This window comes from Microtus ochrogaster, unplaced genomic scaffold (genome assembly GCF_000317375.1).
Source record: "Microtus ochrogaster isolate Prairie Vole_2 unplaced genomic scaffold, MicOch1.0 UNK6, whole genome shotgun sequence".
NCBI lineage: Eukaryota > Metazoa > Chordata > Mammalia > Rodentia > Cricetidae > Microtus > Microtus ochrogaster.
The window spans coordinates 12106320-12123304 of record NW_004949104.1 but is presented as its reverse complement, the minus strand read 5'-3'; the positions used below and the strand labels follow the sequence as shown (position 1 = coordinate 12123304).

General features: G+C 47.3%; 1 protein-coding gene across 5 annotated transcripts in view; it reads right to left on the bottom strand.

Moving 5' to 3' along the window:
- Ap1b1 (adaptor related protein complex 1 subunit beta 1) overlaps positions 1 to 16985 on the bottom strand; it is a 103662-nt gene that overhangs the window by 8331 nt on the left and 78346 nt on the right. For 3 of the 5 annotated variants that reach the window (XM_026788720.1, XM_005366153.2, XM_013353366.2), the window contains exons 6-16: positions 15888 to 16078; positions 14770 to 14991; positions 12429 to 12549; positions 11078 to 11173; positions 10370 to 10485; positions 9911 to 10076; positions 5482 to 5580; positions 4604 to 4863; positions 3885 to 4086; positions 3115 to 3135; positions 2534 to 2689 (exon numbers count right to left, since the gene is read on the bottom strand). In XM_026788720.1, coding sequence (XP_026644521.1) covers positions 2534 to 2689; positions 3115 to 3135; positions 3885 to 4086; positions 4604 to 4863; positions 5482 to 5580; positions 9911 to 10076; positions 10370 to 10485; positions 11078 to 11173; positions 12429 to 12549; positions 14770 to 14991; positions 15888 to 16078 — 1650 coding nt within the window. The remainder of the gene's footprint in view (positions 1 to 2533; positions 2690 to 3114; positions 3136 to 3884; positions 4087 to 4603; positions 4864 to 5481; positions 5581 to 9910; positions 10077 to 10369; positions 10486 to 11077; positions 11174 to 12428; positions 12550 to 14769; positions 14992 to 15887; positions 16079 to 16985) is intronic. The other 2 variants (XM_005366154.2, XM_005366155.2) reach the window with 1 other exon arrangement.

Below are 16985 nucleotides of genomic sequence, written 5' to 3'. Positions count from 1 at the left end.
TTTTTTATTTTTTGTGGAGACAGGGTTTCACTAAATAGTCCTGAGCTCAGAGATCTGCCTGCCTCCTGAGAGCTGGATTAAACATGTGCCTCACCACCACTGCTGCCTGGTTTTGATCAACTTTTTTAAAAATAGTTTTCTTGCTATTTATTTCATGTGTGTATATGCATAGATGGCGTGGCATGCATGCATGTGGAGGTCAAAGGAGAACTTGTAAAAGTTAGTTCTTTCCTTCTGCCAGGTGGGGCCCAGAGACTGAAATCAAGTGGCAATTTTACCCTCTGAGCAATCTCACTGGCCCCAGTGAGTAGGTTTGTTTGTTTTTGATTTCACACAGGCGAGGCTGGCCTTGAACTCCCAGTCTTCCTGCCTCTACCTCCCAAGAATGGCTATTGTTAGGCTTTTAATGGGTATGGTTTGGCCTGGCGCTTGGTGGCAACAATCTGTGTAGTAGGCAACTAAATGTGGTATTCTGTATTCTCTGGTCCTGCTGACTGTGACTTGTGACCTTAGAGAAAATATAGCTAGGCATGGTAGCTCATGTCTACAATCCTACAATCCTAGCCCTCTGGAGACCGAGGCAGGAAAATTGCCACAAGATCAAGGCCAGCATGGGACTTCATAATGAGACCCTGTCTCAAAAATGGAAGGAATACAAATGTTCTCACTTTGTAGCATAGTGACAGAAAAGTTGAAGATTAGGTTACGGTGTCACTGCCCTGCATTTAACGCCAGATTCTGTCACTTACCAGCTATGTGGCCACAGACAAACGTACTCAAGTTTCTCAACCATAAAATGAATAACAGTAACATATGGCTGTAGGAGGACCCAGTGGGCTGCTGCTGTGGAAGGCTGGTGCGTGCCTGGCATCAAGCCTGCAACTGCAGGCGGCAGAGCTGCTGTCATGTGGACTTCTCGGCTGAGGCTGTGAGAGGCCTGCCTGCAGCCCTGGCTGTCACTTCTGTAGACGAGGCCAGGTCAGGGAAGCACAGGTGCTGCTTACACCCTCATCACCAAAGACCTCTATGGGTGGGCCTTGAAGCTCTCGAGGTGGGAACCTCAGAAAAGGAAGGTTCAGCAGATATGGCCTCTGACCTGTGTTGTTAAAGGATTAGGCCATATATGTCCTTGTGGAGCTTCTCTGACACAGGTTAACATGACCCCCACTGTGTTCTCAGGCACAAACTTAGTTGTTTTCACCGACCCTCCAATGGCTCCATCTCAGGACCTATTACACAGCTGCTCACATCAGAGCAGCCTTAGCCCCTTCAATATCCTACTACTCTTACTGCTGAGAAAGTCCTCATGCTACAGTCTGTGTGCTCCCAAAACTGCTGTTGTTGTCTAGGCTCAGAGGAACACCCTGATAATCTCCTTTGGGCTCTGTGGGACTCTACCCATGCCTTCCTTAGGGCCAAAGCTCAAATCAAACCATTTCATCATTCAGTTTAGAACTCTCCAATGGCTATCACTGAGCCTGTATCATGAGCAAGACTTGGTCTGGCTTAGCTTTCTACCTCAAAACTTTCTTGTCTAGCAAAATGTCTTGGTGGGTGATGATACCCTCAGGAGCACACTGGGTACTGTGGGCCACGATCCAGGAAGCATGAAGAGGTTAGGGGGGTGAGGTCCTATGTTTTGGGGACCGGAACATTCTGCCGTGGAACAACTCCAACTCTTCCACATCCTTGGAGAGTTCTCTGCATACTTTACGTATATAGAAATAAATCAACAGAAGTTCCCAAGCCTGTTTTGTGTGTTTCTTTTTCTTTCTTTCTTTTAAACAGGGTCTCATGATATAGCCCTAGGTGGCCTGGCACTCACAGGGATCCACCTGTCTCTGCCACCAAAGTGCTGGAATTAAAGGCATGTGCCACTATGCCTGGTGATACTGAACTCCTGATCCTCCTGCCTCTACTTCCCAAGTGCTGCAATCGTAGGTTTACATCAGAACACCTGGCACCTGTTAAGAACTTTAGAGTCAGTTGTCTGTTCAGAAATTAAGAGTGCCACCAGCCACACCTTCATGCTAAACTACCAATGCTACCCACGCCTGTCATGTCACAATGACAACACACTGGCATGTCTTCTAGGGCAGATTTCCTTCCTTTTGTCTTCATATACTGATGGAGACATGTGGTTATTTTTTAATTTCCATTTTAATTTCTATCCTGTGTAGAACCATCAGTTCCCTTTAGAGTCAAGAAGTTTTGTGTCCAAGACACTGAATCTAACAGTACAGAGAACTGGTACTCTGACAAGACCAGGTATTCCCTCCTCTACAGGCTTTATCACATGTGCACTCCCCATCTTTGCTCAACAAATCTGACTGCCAACTAGACAAGGCATTGCTGTCCTAGACAGGCCAAACCAGAGCTGTCAGAATGTGAGGCCATGGCTAGAGCACTTAAGAATGAAAGACTGGTGACAGAGGGCTAACCCTTCAGCCTCATGGCCCATCTCCCGGTGCTGTGGGAGACCTTACTAATCCCAGTTCAGTTCCCCTTCTCAGTTCCTGCTGGAGGGACTTACTGCTTTGGGAGCTACATAGGATCCTGAAAGGGTGCCCACGCCACTGGTCAGCTCAAAGAGGTCACTTAAGCCACTGCTGATGGGTGCTCCAAGTCTGGCTGGTGCTGCTGCTGTTGTCACTGCTGCTGGAGGTGCCCCGAAGTTGGTGTCTCCAATCTGGTAAAGAGAGCAGAGACATGCATGAGAGGCAGGGACATTAGGGACCCATGAGGAACAGTCACCTGCTCTTTAGAAAACAGTGGGGGTAGGAACAGGACCACCTCCACATCAACTTTAAGTTGCAAAAACAAGACAAAGTAAGGTAGGTGGAGAAGAGAGGCTGAGCACTCCTGAGTCCCACAAGCCTTGAATCTCAAGGAGTGACCTCTGAGAGAAGACTCAACCCATAAAAGGGGGAGTCAATGTTCACTGCTAGTAGGAGTAAGCTAAGCATAGAGGGGCTCTCCTTTAGGAGAGCACACGGGCTGAGGGCTAGCAGTCCTTAGGATGACAAGGCCTCACTGTCATGGAGTGGTTGAGGACACTGGACCACCAGTGAGGCTTAGCACAGATGAAGAACTGGTGAGAGGGTTGAACCGTACCCCTTCAGGCTCATCCCCCATCTCCAAGCAGAAGCAGGCAGGGTGAAGAGACAGGCAGCGACATGCAGAGAGAAAGGCCAGGAAAGAACATGAGACAAAAGAGAGAGGTTAGTTAAACTGTGGCTCTAGTCGGGATAAGTATGCTCTGAGGCCCAGAGTCCCGACCCTTTGAGGGATACTACTCTTGCTCGTGGCTTTAGCCTGGCACCCTCACACCCTGTGCCGCATTATTTCCCCTTGTCCTAGGACCTCTCATGGCCAGACTACTGACACCAAGGAAAAGGTTCAGAAGCTGCCTCTGCCCAGCACCATTAGGTGTCTGAGGAAGGGCAGAGAGACCCTGGGCCAGACTTACCATACTTCATTCTTTCTTTTAATATTTTATTTGGTGTTTTGCTTGTATGTATGTCTGTGTGAGGGTGTCAGATGCCCTGGAACTGGAGTTACAGACAGCTGCGAGCTGCCATGAGGATTCTGGGAATTGAACCTGGGTCTTCTGGAAGAGCAACCAGTGCTCTTAACCACTGAGCCATCTCTCCAGTTCATCACAGAGCAAAAGGTGATTCCAGCCCTGACCTTGCATGGAGGTCTGACTAGGCTGTTCTCCCTAGCTTGTGTTAGCCTGGGTCCTCAAAGCTAGGGACATCCTAACAGGATGCAGGTGACTGAACACGGAGCTGCATGAGCATTGGCTGATGACAGCACAGAGGGGCATCAAAGCCTGCTCATCTGAAGATCATTAGTAACATCATCTGGGGGCTAGGACGTACCAAGCTGTCGAGGCCACCACCAAGAAGGTCCACAGCTCCCATCTGCACTGAGGAAGAGGCCAACGGTGGGCCACTCACTGGAGGCCCAAGGTCCAAGTTGAGAAGGTCACCTAACAGGTCACCCTGGGCAGGGATGACATCAGGCTGATCACCAGAAGGTGCTCCAGCAGGGGCTGTCTCAGGGCTCTCTGTGCTCTCGCTCCTGTTGGGCACAGAGAGGGGTCAGGTAAGGTGGAGGTATCAGTGTCCCAGGAAAGGTAAAGAGATGCTGGTCTCCAAAATCCTTCCCTAAGTCGGACACTATCTCCTCACTGTCCAGAGGTGGGGTGCGGATGGGGTGGCTTCTATGTGACTTGTCTCTGCTTCCCTAGTCCACTCACCTTGAAGCTCTCTATGTGGTGAGCCAGCTGTGCACATTCTGGCTCATGCTAAAAGGAAACTAGATGCCAGGCCCCTGAGAGCAACAGAGGTGGTGGGAATAGGCTTTTGGAACTAGAAGTCAGCTCTGCTAGCCGTGGGGTCCTGGACTGTCCACACTCTCCATAGCCATTATCCTCACCTATTAAATGGACACTTTGTCTCAATGGGGTCATTCAGTGGACACCTAGTATATAGTTCAGCATTGGCAGAAGGTGGCTAGAGTCCAAGTTTGCTTAAACTAAGGCCTTTCCAGGGACCATTTTCTAAAGCTTTCATGCATGTTGGCCAGCTATACTCACGAGGCAGTGCGGGGTGGCAGGCTTTTATGCACCACTCCTCGGCCGCCCTCCACAAAGGCATTGGGTGGCTTGTGGTAGACAGAAGCTAGTGTGCCAATGTAGCAGATGAGTTCATCTAGCAGTGTAGGCTCAATAAGGTCCGTCTCCTCTGAGATGAGGGGCTTCTCAGCCAGCACCACCTCTTTGGCAGCTACAGGATCGGTGGAGAGCAGGCGCCAGTAGATGTAGCCACGGTCCCGAAGGTCTGGGTTGTCTGAGTCCTTGTGGGGTGGAGTTGGAGAAGCCTGTGTAACTCCTTCCCAGATGAGAGAAGGGCGCCCTCCCATAGACCAGCCTTAGCATCTAACAATTGTGTTTTTGTTTTATTTTTTTCTTTTTGTTTTGTTTTTTGAGAGAGGGTTTCTCTGTGTAGCCCAGACTGTTCTGGAACTCATTATGTAGACCAGGCCTGAACTCAGAGATCTGCCTACCTTTGTCTCTCAAATGCAGTGTAAAAACACGTATCACCATACCTATCTCAACCAACAATTCTGAACATAATCAAAGGCTTGCTTCTAAGCCACTTTAAAGGGCATATCCTAGTCCTCAACTTTCAGCTTGTCTCCTTGGTTTCCTCGTTCAGATCTCCAATGCCCTACCTTTCAGTGAACCTTCCAGCAAACCTTTTGGTCCCTACATACCCCCTCTCTTCAGTTTCTCCTGGTGATACCACCCCATGTGGATCTCTGTGACTCTGACTCCCAGAAGTCAGGGGTCTCAGGCTACTCTGGCATCAATTCCCAGAGATGCTACCCTTGAGGGTGGGGTTAGAGGCTGGCTCCCAGGAATAAAGCTTTTTTTGATGCAATGTGAGGAGCAGCAGGGAGGTGGGGCACTACCTGAGTGGCCAAACTGAGGACCTGCTGCACCAGCTCCTGAGTCTCTGTTGGCTTCTTCAGAAAGAGCTTCACAATGGCTGTCAGTAGCTGTAGCTGGACCTGCAGGAGACAAGGCAGGAGGGTGGGGTGCACAATAACAACGAGGCTTGGTGGGCCTGCTTTTCAGGAACTTGGAGATGGGCATTATATTATCTGGCAGGTAGGGCTCAGCTGGGCTGCTAGATACCCATCAGAGCTTCCAAAAGCAATGTGTGACTACTATGCTCCTTAAAGGTGTTGATGGGACCACAGAGATCCAGGTCTGGCCTTCAGGGCCCACACAGCTAGCCTGCCACCGAGGAACTGCGTGCCTATCAGAAGGTAGGAAGCACTCCAGACCCCTCCATCTCATTTCGTCAGGATAGCCTCAGCTTTGCTGGCGCTCCTCAGTCTTCACGCAGACCCAAGCCCCGTACTTCCATAGTTCCTCTATTCCCTCACCAGTGTCAGCTATCTGGCTGCCCTATAGCTGTAAGCTTTTTCTTTTTTGTTTTTAAATTCAGGTCTCATTATGCAGCTCTGGCTGTCCTGGATCTCACTATGTAGACCAGGGTAGCTTGGAATTCACAGTGATCCACCTGCCTCTGTCTCCCAAGTGCTGAGATTAAAGGCATGTACCAACACAGAGCTGATCATGAGCTTTTAATGGGTGGGGATAGGGTCTGTCTAGCTTACTGTGTGACCCTATACAGCTAGGGAACAGGAGGCACTTAAGAAATCCAAGGCAGGGCTGGAGAGATGGCTCAGCGGTTAAGAGCATTGCCTGCTCTTCCAAAGGTCCTGAGTTCAATTCCCAGCAGCCACATGGTGGCTCACAACCATCTGTAATGAAGTCTGGTGCCCTCTTCTGGCCTGCAGGGATACACACAGACAGAACATTGTATACATAATAAATAAATAAATAAATAAATAAATAAATAAATAAATAAATAAATAATTATTAAAAAAAAAAAGAAATCCAAGGCAGGTGGCACACACTTTTAATCTCAGCGCTCAGGAGGCGGAGGCAGGCGAAGCTCTATGAGTTCAAGGTCAGCCTGGTCTACAGAGCCAGTTCCAGGACAGCCAAAGCTACACTGAGAAGAAATCCTGTATTAAAAAAAAAAAAAAAACCAAACAAATAAACAAACAAAAAAAGAAATCCAAGGCAGGAGTAGGCCCAGCTTCCACATCTGGCTCTAGTCGTTCACCTTTGGTCAGAGGGTGGTGGTTCAATCCCAGTACTGGCGAGTAGAAGCAGAAGGACCAGGAATTCAAGGTCATTCTCGGCTACTTAGCAAGGGGGAGGTCAGCCCAAGATGTATGGAAACCCTGTTGCAAAAGCACCCTTAAGAAAGCACAAAGAAGGGGCTGGAGAGATGGCTCAGTGGTTAAGAGCACTGGCTTCTCTTCCAGAGGACCTGGGACTTCTCTTCCAGAGGAAGAAAGAGAGGACGGGGAGGTGGTGGCACATGCCTTTAATCCCAACACTTGGGAGATAGAGGCAATCTATCTGATCTATAGTTACAGATAGAGCCTGATCTACAGAGTCAGTTTCAGGACAGCCAGAAATACACTGAGAAATTATGCCTTAGATAGAGATAGAGATAGAGATAGAGATAGAGATAGAGATAGAGATAGAGAGAGAGAGAGAGAGAGAGAGAGAGGCCCATTTTAGGTGGGAGTTAGAGTCTTGTGAGCACTTGAACTTGATTTGTAGCTAGAGTAAGATTACACCTCATTTAAACTCTGACTCCCTCACTTCCCCACAATCACCAGGGTTACCTGAGTTGGTTTCCTCATCTGTAAAATGGGTATAACTCATATGGTTAACTGCAAGAGTCAAGCAGACAACCAGTGTAAATACCCCTGGTGAAGCTGTGCTGGGACTGAAGGTGTACCACCTAAATTTAAGGAACTTGGAAAACCTGAGATCAGAACTTCAGGTTTCTTTCCTCTAGATTCCTGACTCAGCTTTTCCTTCTGACTTACCTAATCCCTGGATCTTTAGCAGTCTTATTCCTGGGGAGGAAGAGGCTACAAGACTTATCCAAATACTTGGCAGCTTACACTGCACCCCCAAGGCAATCCTCCACAGGGCAGAAACAGCACAGGCGAGGCTTGGCTTCTTGGGAGCCAGATGAGCGGCTGATGTTAAAAGTAAAGCTACACAGAGGGAGGCGGTGGCAGCAGGAGGACGAGTGGGACGGAGAATCACTGCTAGGATTCTGCCATGGACATCTGTTCTTGTTCGCCTGGCGCCCACGCTGCTGGCTTTCCTTCAGAGAACTGCCATTCTGTCTCTTTCAACCCATACAGGCGAAGATGAACAACTGGCCCACCAGTCTTGGTAAATGACTCCACAAAACAAAGAGATTTGGGAACTTTAGTCAGACTGCTACGGTAAAAGGTCTCTCTCTTTCCACGGGAGCCTCAACTGCTGAGGGACTGTGACCAAGGCAGAAGTCATTTAGGGTGGCAGAGACAGCCCCAACACCACAAGGAGAAAGTATGGGGAGGGAGTGTCCCGCTCAGATGTGTCAGCTACAGAAACTAGCAGGCCCTGCTTCTTTCTGGGCCACTTTACTTTTGAATCAAGTTCTTACCCAGGTCAGAATCAATACTAACACTGATGAGTACCTAATTATGAGCTAGACATATGTTAAAAATGAGCATAAAATTCTTAAGCAAGGGTGAGGCAAATGAAGGGTATAGGTTCTGGGGTTTCTGATTCCATTGCCCATGCTTGGACTCACTAGGTTACACTGCCTGCACTGGTCAGGAGAAGACATTTCCTAGTTCACAGCAAAAGGAACAGCGATGAAGAGACGCAGACAAAATTATATCCATTACATTCTGAGCTGTCCAAATCAAGTACAAGAGGCAGGACAGTACCATCTGAGATGGGAGGTCAAACCAGGACAACCTTTCTACCAAATGAAATCAGGCAAGAGCTACCCAGATTTCAAGTGTACAATCCCTTCTCTCCAAACTACCTGCTTAAGGTGAAATATTCACAATTCATGCCATGGTGCCTAGCCACAGCAGCCCGCTCACAAGAACAGACTAGACAAACGAATGTCCAATGAGCTTAAATAAAGCATACATTAACAAAGGCATGCCTTCAGATATATCCTAAGGGGAGAAGGCAAGATTCTAAGCAATCTGAAGCTGGGTAGTGGAGTACTACAGCATTACAGTGAGAAGAACACACACACACACAGACACACACACAGACACACACACAGACACTGCTTCTCATTGTTTGCAATCCCACACTTGTAAACACTTGGCTTCATTTTTTTTTACTACAACTGTTTATTATTTATTCATGTGTATGTGTGGGTGGCATGCTGAGACATGAGAAGACTGGAGGACAACTTGCAGGAGTTGGTTCTCTCTTACCACCAGACAGTTCCTATGACTGAACTCAAGTTGTTAAGCTTGGTGGTAGGTGCTTTACCCACTGAGCCATCAGTCCAGGCTGAACTCAAACTCTCTATATAGCTAAGGATGAATCTGATAAATTCTGCCTCACAAATGCTGGGAACATACCCTGTCACACCCTGCTTCTGTGCTTGTAAATCTGCCTCTTGCTGCACCTGAAAATCAATATTCACAGGGCTTGTATGGTCATCTACAGATACAGGTTGAGCAATGGAATCACCTGATGCATACTTCCAAGCTGAGGCTGGACAAGGCAAGGCAGGCTCTACCCTTCCTTTCCGCTCTCATTCTGCAAAAAAGTATCCTTTTCCTCATTTAAAATGGCCCCCGAGTGTGGTACTGTAGTGCTTGTCTCGAAGGGTGGAATGTTCTCTGTGGAGAAATATGTATGCTAGATAAACTTCAGTCAGGTACAAGTCAGTGTTGTTGGCCACTGAGTTCAATGCTAATGAATCAATGGTAAAGGTTACAACCAAGGTTCCAACTGATAAAAATGTGTCTAGACATCATAGGATCTAACTTTACATCTCTCCTGGAAGTGCTGGCTCAGTACTTATCAGAAATTGTGGTGGTTATGGAACACAAATGCTAAGAACAAACACTAAGAACTGGCTCAAATAAATATGCATGCCTGCTTGCATATGTACTGGTACATTTCTACAATATCACCAAGAAACTAAGTATGGCCAGGAAAGCAGTTAGAGGAAGAACTTTCATTATATAGTCCCTGCAGTACTTCTATTTTGAACCATGTCAATGTACTACCAGACAAATATGAAATTAAAACAAAGCCAGAAACTTCTGACCACCTCCCACAGATTGTCCTGTTTCCTCTGAGGCATGGGGGAGAAAAAGTGTCCACACATAGCTTATCAATTAATGTCTACTCACATCAGCAATGCAGTATGAAGAGGGAAGGGAAGGGTATAGGAGTAAGGCAGGCAATAGAGATGTGAAGGCTCACCTGGGTGCTCTCGTCATGAAAGCCTTCCAGGAAGCTCTCCAGCAGCTCATCTGCATTGTCAATCCGCTCAGCGTACTCGCCTACTATCCAGATCATAGCAGCACGGGCCTCGGGCTCATCCAGGGAGTCCAGGTTCTCGCACAGCGTGGCTATCACACTCTCATACCTGGGAAAGCAGGATTGAGCCAGCAGGTGAGCACCAAGGAAGTCTGGCCAATGTGTGTGTTGGAGGGATAGGGGCCAAGTCAGATAGGCAGCTGCCCAGACCTGGAGAGGCGGTGAAGAGAGGGGATGTTTTAGCTGCTGGAGTTTAGCTGCTCTTATCTTGGCCCAGAAGGCCAGCTTGGGTAAAAGAAGAAAAACAAAAAGTTTCTTCAGAGAAAGCAGCATGTGAAATGGAAAAGGCAAGGAGGAAGGGGAAGCCAAGCTGCCCTCTTACCACGAGGGGTGAGCACGTACTTGTTGGGGTACTTGCGGAAGATGTCCTTAATGACCACAATGGCTTCTTGGACCACATAGTTGACCTTGGTCTGGATGAGATCAAGCAATGTGCTCACACAGCGCTCTGCAGATTGCTGTGTGGGAAGAAGAGACAGTGTAGGCAAGGTCTCTGCGCCGTTTCCAGTTGGGCTAATGATACTACCGGGGTCAAGCAGCTTCAGTCACCTGCCCCCCTTCCTTATTACAGCATGAGAACAGATCATTCTCCCTTGATAATGGGGAGGCAGGGAACAAGGGCATACAGACAGAATGAGAACACAAGACCATCAGAGGCGTAGCTCTTGACAGTGTGAGGTCATTGGGAGTTCCTCCAAGCCCAAGGGTTGAGTGACCCTATCTGGCCCCATATCTCTGGCTTGTCCTATAAAATTGGCTGTTATGACTAAACCCACAAAGTTTCTGTACCTAATCTTTTAATAGCCCAATGGGGCAGATAGTTCAGGAGGGGTCATAATAAACATCAAGGGAAAAACAGCTTAAAATGCCTCAAGGATCCTGAGTGGATATGACTAGCTATCCCAGAATCCTTAAGCCATGAGAGAATCCATTGAGTCCAGGTCAACGTCAAGGAACAGTTCCCCAGGCAGAGTCGAAGGGAATAAATTATCATAGCACAGGTTATTTTCTCCCTCCCTGGCTAGGAATGGAATCCAAGAACCTATTCACCTCCACCTTGATGGCACAGCGACCGATGGCACGCACTGCCTTCCGTACAAAATCCACATCTACTTCTGTAGCATACTCTTTGAGTTCCGCCAATACCTGTGGTCCAAACAGAAATGGATTGGAGAGATCTGATGGAACAACCTGTTAGAACGCTTGGGTAACAGGAATGCACAAAATCCCAAGGGGATGGGACTCTGCTGTCTGCTTACAATGGACGGTCCAGGAGAACGTCATCAGGTTCCTCAAAGGAAGGTAGAGGATGCCTATGTAGCAAGGCTCAACAACCCTTGCTTAAAACTGACAACTACTATATCCAATACCTCATTTTGTGTGTGTGGCATTGGGGATGCTAAGTAGATAAACCACAAACCTGCACTCCTAGTCTCAATACTGATTTTGGGGATGGGGGCAGGGGTACGCTTATATATGTGTGTGCACATGTGAAGACCAGGGGACTACCTTGGGTGTCATCTCTTAGGATCAATCTACTTTTGTTTTTAATTTTTGTTTTTGTTTTGAGACAGGGCCTCTCACTGGCCTGGGCTTTGCCAGTGAGGCTAGGCTGGCTAGCTAGGCAGTCCCAGTGATCTGCCTGTCTCCACCTCTCCAGTGCTGGGATTACAAAGGCACACCACCAAATTCAGTGTGTGTTTGTGATGTGGGGTGGGGGGTAGATGCCCAGAGGAAAGAAGAAGGTGTTATATACCCTAAAACTGAAGTTACAGGCAGTTGTGAGGTGTTTAAAGTGGGTGCTGAAAACTAAACCCATGTCCTTTGAAAGTAGCAAGAGCTCTTTACCCTGGAACCATCTCTTCAGGTCCCACACATAGCCTTTTTTTTTTAAAGAATAGGGCTGTCAGCAGCCACACACAGCTTTTTAAACATAGGTTCTGGATATCAATTTCAGGTCTTCATGATTGCTTCTAGTAAGTGCTTTACTAATTGAACCATATCCACAGGTGCCTAAATATTACTTTTTAGTGAATAAATGAGAGGTAATGATAGAGAGAATAAGGAGAATGTTTTGTGCATATAGGAAGTCTAATTATGTTTCCCAAGGTAGTCTCAATCTCAGGACAGATGACTCCTGCGTCAGCCACCCGAGTACCTGGGACTTCAGGAGGGAACCTTTGTGCATCGCTTGAGAACATTTCTCTAGTAATAAAAGTATCAGCTGTTTTTCCTTGAGAACATTTCTCTAGTAATGAAAGTATCAGCTGTTTTCCCTTGCTTACAGACCTCTAGCACCCATGACTCCACAAGATAAAATGTCATGTGAGCATGACCTAGAGACACCTGGGAGTTTGTCTGATACCAAAGCTTGTGCCCCATATCACCATTCTCTGCTTGCCTGGGCGATGTTGGCTTGGGAGGCCAGACGGATCATAATGTCCAGTTTCTCCAGCTTCACGTAGATGGGGTCATTGTACTTCACAAAGAAAACCTTCATTTCATGCTTCAAGATTTCTGGCCTGGTGGTGGGGCGGGATGCCCAGAGAACAAAAAAGAAGCCATAAGGCCCACGAGGAAGCCATTCGACATCTGCTGGGGAATTCCTGGGCTAGAGGTAGAGCTTGGTGTTCAGGGAGGCAGAACCATCACCACGACTGAGGATCACAGGCAGTGGTTCTGCCTGGCTACAGCCTGCTGGGTCCCATCTCAGGAAGGGAAAGAAGTTTACATGGATAGCAGGGGCAGCAGGCCAGGGTTCTAACCCAGTGTATGACCTCAGCCTTTGTTTCCTAACCCTGAAATGAGAATGAACTGTGCAGGAACAATTGTCGCGCCAGGCCTGAATCAATGGTGTTAGACCTGGCATGTATGAACTCAGACTTTAGAAACATTCTGTTCATTCAATGATAAAGATGGCTGACTATGACTAGACTATATACAAACGATATAATTTATGTTCAAACCCTGCTTTCCTTCTAGAGTCCTGAAATACTGGAGTGTGCCCCTCTTAGGCACTTTAGGTGCCCTGTCTTGATCAGGCTCCCTGGGAGGAAACATTCCACACATACTGCTGCCCTCTGCTGACCTTTCAGTAGAGGAAAAGCCCATGAGAAAGCCTTTCATGGATTCTTCCATATTCTCCCTTGTGACCCAACTACAGGCCACTCTACTAAGTTTTAGGGAGGAACACAAATGACTACTGGAAAAGGCCAGTCTGTCTCTGAACACAAACACAGACTCCTGCACAATGGATCAACTGTGGGAGATGAAACATCTAACATGATCAATGCCTGCTGTATGAAGGCACTTGCCAATAGGAACTGTCACCTACTGAGCTATCTAAGGACAGGCACTGCTCCTCCCCTGTGCCTGCTGCCCTCAAATGGTACCACAGGACACAGTTTTTAAGACATGGAAATTCAGAGAGGTTACAAAGTTTGCATTTGTCACAAACTAAAGGTTGAGAGCAAGATAAGAGGCACCATCCTGGTTCCTATTTCTATATCCTTCCCAGGACAGAAATGAATAATTCTAAAACAAAAGTTACAGCGAGGGATGAAGCTCTGTAATGGGGCAGAGGAAAGAGGAACTCAAGAATCTGTGTTGTCATACAAACTGTAGAGAGCCTGGCTGAGTAAGGAGCTTTTGTGGTGCTCTGTAAGGGAGGGAAGACTTTGAGACGGGTAATATGAAGATGACTTCTACAATCGAGGCTTGACAAAGGCTGCCCAACCACGTCAGGTTGGCCCAGGTCATGGCTGGGTGACATACACAACTTCTTCAGAGATTATTATGTTAAATATGGCACAGAGAACCCTTTGGGCTGACCTAGTTCCTGTACCCAAGGGCACTGGTTTATAGAGACCCATGCTGTAATAGCAAAGCCCTAGTCACATCATATTGCTTCGAGACTTGGAACACTTTACCCATGTTTACCCTCCAAATCTTCACAAATGTCTCAGCTCAGCATCTCCGGCCCTCTAAAAAATATTGAGGACCAGACTGATGCTGTAACAATGAAGATATGCTACCTTCCTAAGGCATGACAAGGGTCCATGTTCCTAGCAGCAGACACAGGAATGACTTGCCATTGCGAAGCCCTGACTACAGAGGGGCTGGGAGGAGAACTTTGGAGGTAGGTCCCACCTCAGCCACAGGCGCCCTCACTCAGAGCTGCCTTAGAGGAAGGAGCAGATCATTCCAGAGACACTTCAGACCGAGTGTTGCTTATGGAGTTCCAGACCTTACCCATCTTCTTTGGGAGCAGTGACGTATGTGAGTCGTCACCCACTTAGGAGGAAGGAAGTAGTTGCCCAGCATTCTGTTCTATTTCTCCCTCCAGGACTTAAGGCTGATATAAAATCCAGTCTCTCACCATCTCCAAGGTCTCCAAATTCAGAGATTTCAATGAGACCTATGAACTTTGTCCCCAAGCAAACTGCACAGATACAAAATCTTCAGATATCCCTGAAGGACTCTACAAACTCTGAGTCACCAAATGTCAGGCTAAAGCAGCACCGTGCTTGCCTTTACTGATCAGCTCCAAGGCTGGCCCAAGGCTTCTTAACACTGACACCCTGACCTGGGACAGGTCATTTCTTGTCAAGTGTTTGCTGAAGGGAAAGTGCTCTGGTTGAGAACCCTCTAGTACTCTTTAGGCTTCCTGCACAGTGACAGATCAGCTTCCCTGAGGGTCCCTGTCTCTAGTATGTAGCATACATGTATGCTGGTCTCTGTACCTTTTCTGCACAATGAGATTGATGTTGCGCAGAGCCACATACTGCAGCTCTGGCTCTGCTGACAGCAGTGTGACCAGGGGAGGTGCCAGCTTCTTGAGCAGTGTGCCGTAGTAGTCCAGGTCCTTGGACAACATCTCCATGAACTTCATCAACACCTTCACAGCAGACAGCACCACAGCAGAGTTGGCATGGGAGAGTCTAGGAGTGACCCGTTCACAGATGCTGGGGTCCCGCCATTCCAGTAGGGCAAAGAGAGATAGACAAGGGAAAAGTCCCATTTCACTTATCAAAATAGCATTCTTTTTATTTTTTTATTTTTATTTTTTTTGAGACAGGGTCTCATGTAACCCAGATGGGCCTCAAACTCACCATATAGCCAATGAACTGCTCAAGTCAAAAGTTGCCTCCCCAGCCCGCCTCTTTCTTTCTTCCAATACTAGTGCTGAACCTAGGGCCTCATATATGTGAGACACTTCTTAACTGGTCTTAACACTTCTGATCCTCTTGCCTCCCTCCACCTTCTAAGTGTTGAGATCACATACACACTACCATGCCTGGTTTAGCTGGTGTTGGCTCTGTCAACTGAGCTGTATCACCAGGTAAAACAGCATGTCGTCTATAGGAGGAAGGCCTTCTGGTCTGCTGCCTATGGACTCTAGCAGGCTCGAAACACTGTGAACCTCAGGTTCCTCATCTAAGAGTTAATTTAAGGATGTCTACTTCACAGGCCTGTTGAATACTGAGTGAAAAGAATGAATACACATTTCACAGACCGGCTTTAAACATTACATAACATGGAAGGCACCCAGCAGACGTCAGGTACCTAGAGAATCCAGTGGCTCTGAAGCTATAAAGTTCTTGATTCAGCCCAAATGGATCCTTGTCAGTTCCTGCCAGGCCCCATCTATGTTCACAGTAAGCAGGGAGCTCCCTGCCTGAAGCCATACAACTGACAGCATGGCTCCATAGATGAGAAGCCGACTGGTTCCCTTAAAGTGTGTCTGATGACAGGAAGAAAGGTCTTGGAAAGAGGCTCATTCAGGCCTGAGATCCAGCTCAGAGAGCCCCATGAGGATCACATCCAACCAGGCTGGTAAGCAAGGGGTTTGTCTGCTCACCTCTGGGCCTCACGGTCATCCTTGGGCATGTAGTTGGCCAGACAATCCAGAATGAAGATCTGGCCCCACTCGGTGCACTCATTAAGGGCTGTCAGCAGCTTGTTGATTGACTGCGGGTTCAAATCAAGCAGGTTGCTACTGGGGTGAGACTCAGCGATCTCTGAGAGGGCAGCCACAGCATTTGCCACTACCTGGTTGAGAGGATAGAAAGGGTAGAGGCTGGAGGTAGTGCTCAAGTCAGGGAATACAGGGGCTATGACACTAACAGGTCAAGATGGGACATTCTATAAGGAAGATCACCTTACCGGTAGGTTCTAGAGCCTCAAGAAGGTCTGACTACAACACTCACCCCACTGACTCCTCTGTAAAGCAGAACTAAAGTAAGTATACCTGCCATTGGAAAGAAGCAAGGAAAGAAAAGCCCAGCCACAGGCACCCAGCAATGAAGGGCAATGCTGGTCACCAATCCACTTCTACTTGCAGTGGTTGTCAGCTGTGCTGCTCGAAGACAGAAGAATCTTGCAGAATCTCTTTAAGGTTGCTGAGAGTAGATGGGTCTAGGCTATAGAGGGGTTTACCAAATGTTTCTACCAAGACAGCTCCCTTTATGTACAGTGCTTTCAACTTTCCTCTATGACACAATGTTCTAGTTATCAGTCTTTTTTTTTTAAATTTTATTTTACCACTGGGCATGATGACACATAGATCTTTTTTTCTAAAATAAATAAATAAATTAATTAATTAATTTATTTATTTATTTATTTATTATGTATACAATATTCTGTCTGTGTGTATGACCAGAAGAGGGCACCAGACCCCATTACAGATGGTTGTGAGCCACCAGGTGGTTGCTGGGAATTGAACTCAGGACCTTTGGAAGAGCAGGCAATGCTCTTAACCACTGAGCCATCTCTCCAGCCCCCTAGTTATCAGTCTTTAACCTATGAGCAATCAACATTTCTGTTGGAGACAGAGTGGGGGCTGTACTCAATGTTTTGAATATTTCATTTTTTCTTACATATTTTTAAATTTTTAGAAAAGGTCTTATTATATAGCACAGGCTGGTCTTTAACTCTCAGTCTCCTGCCTGCTATGATT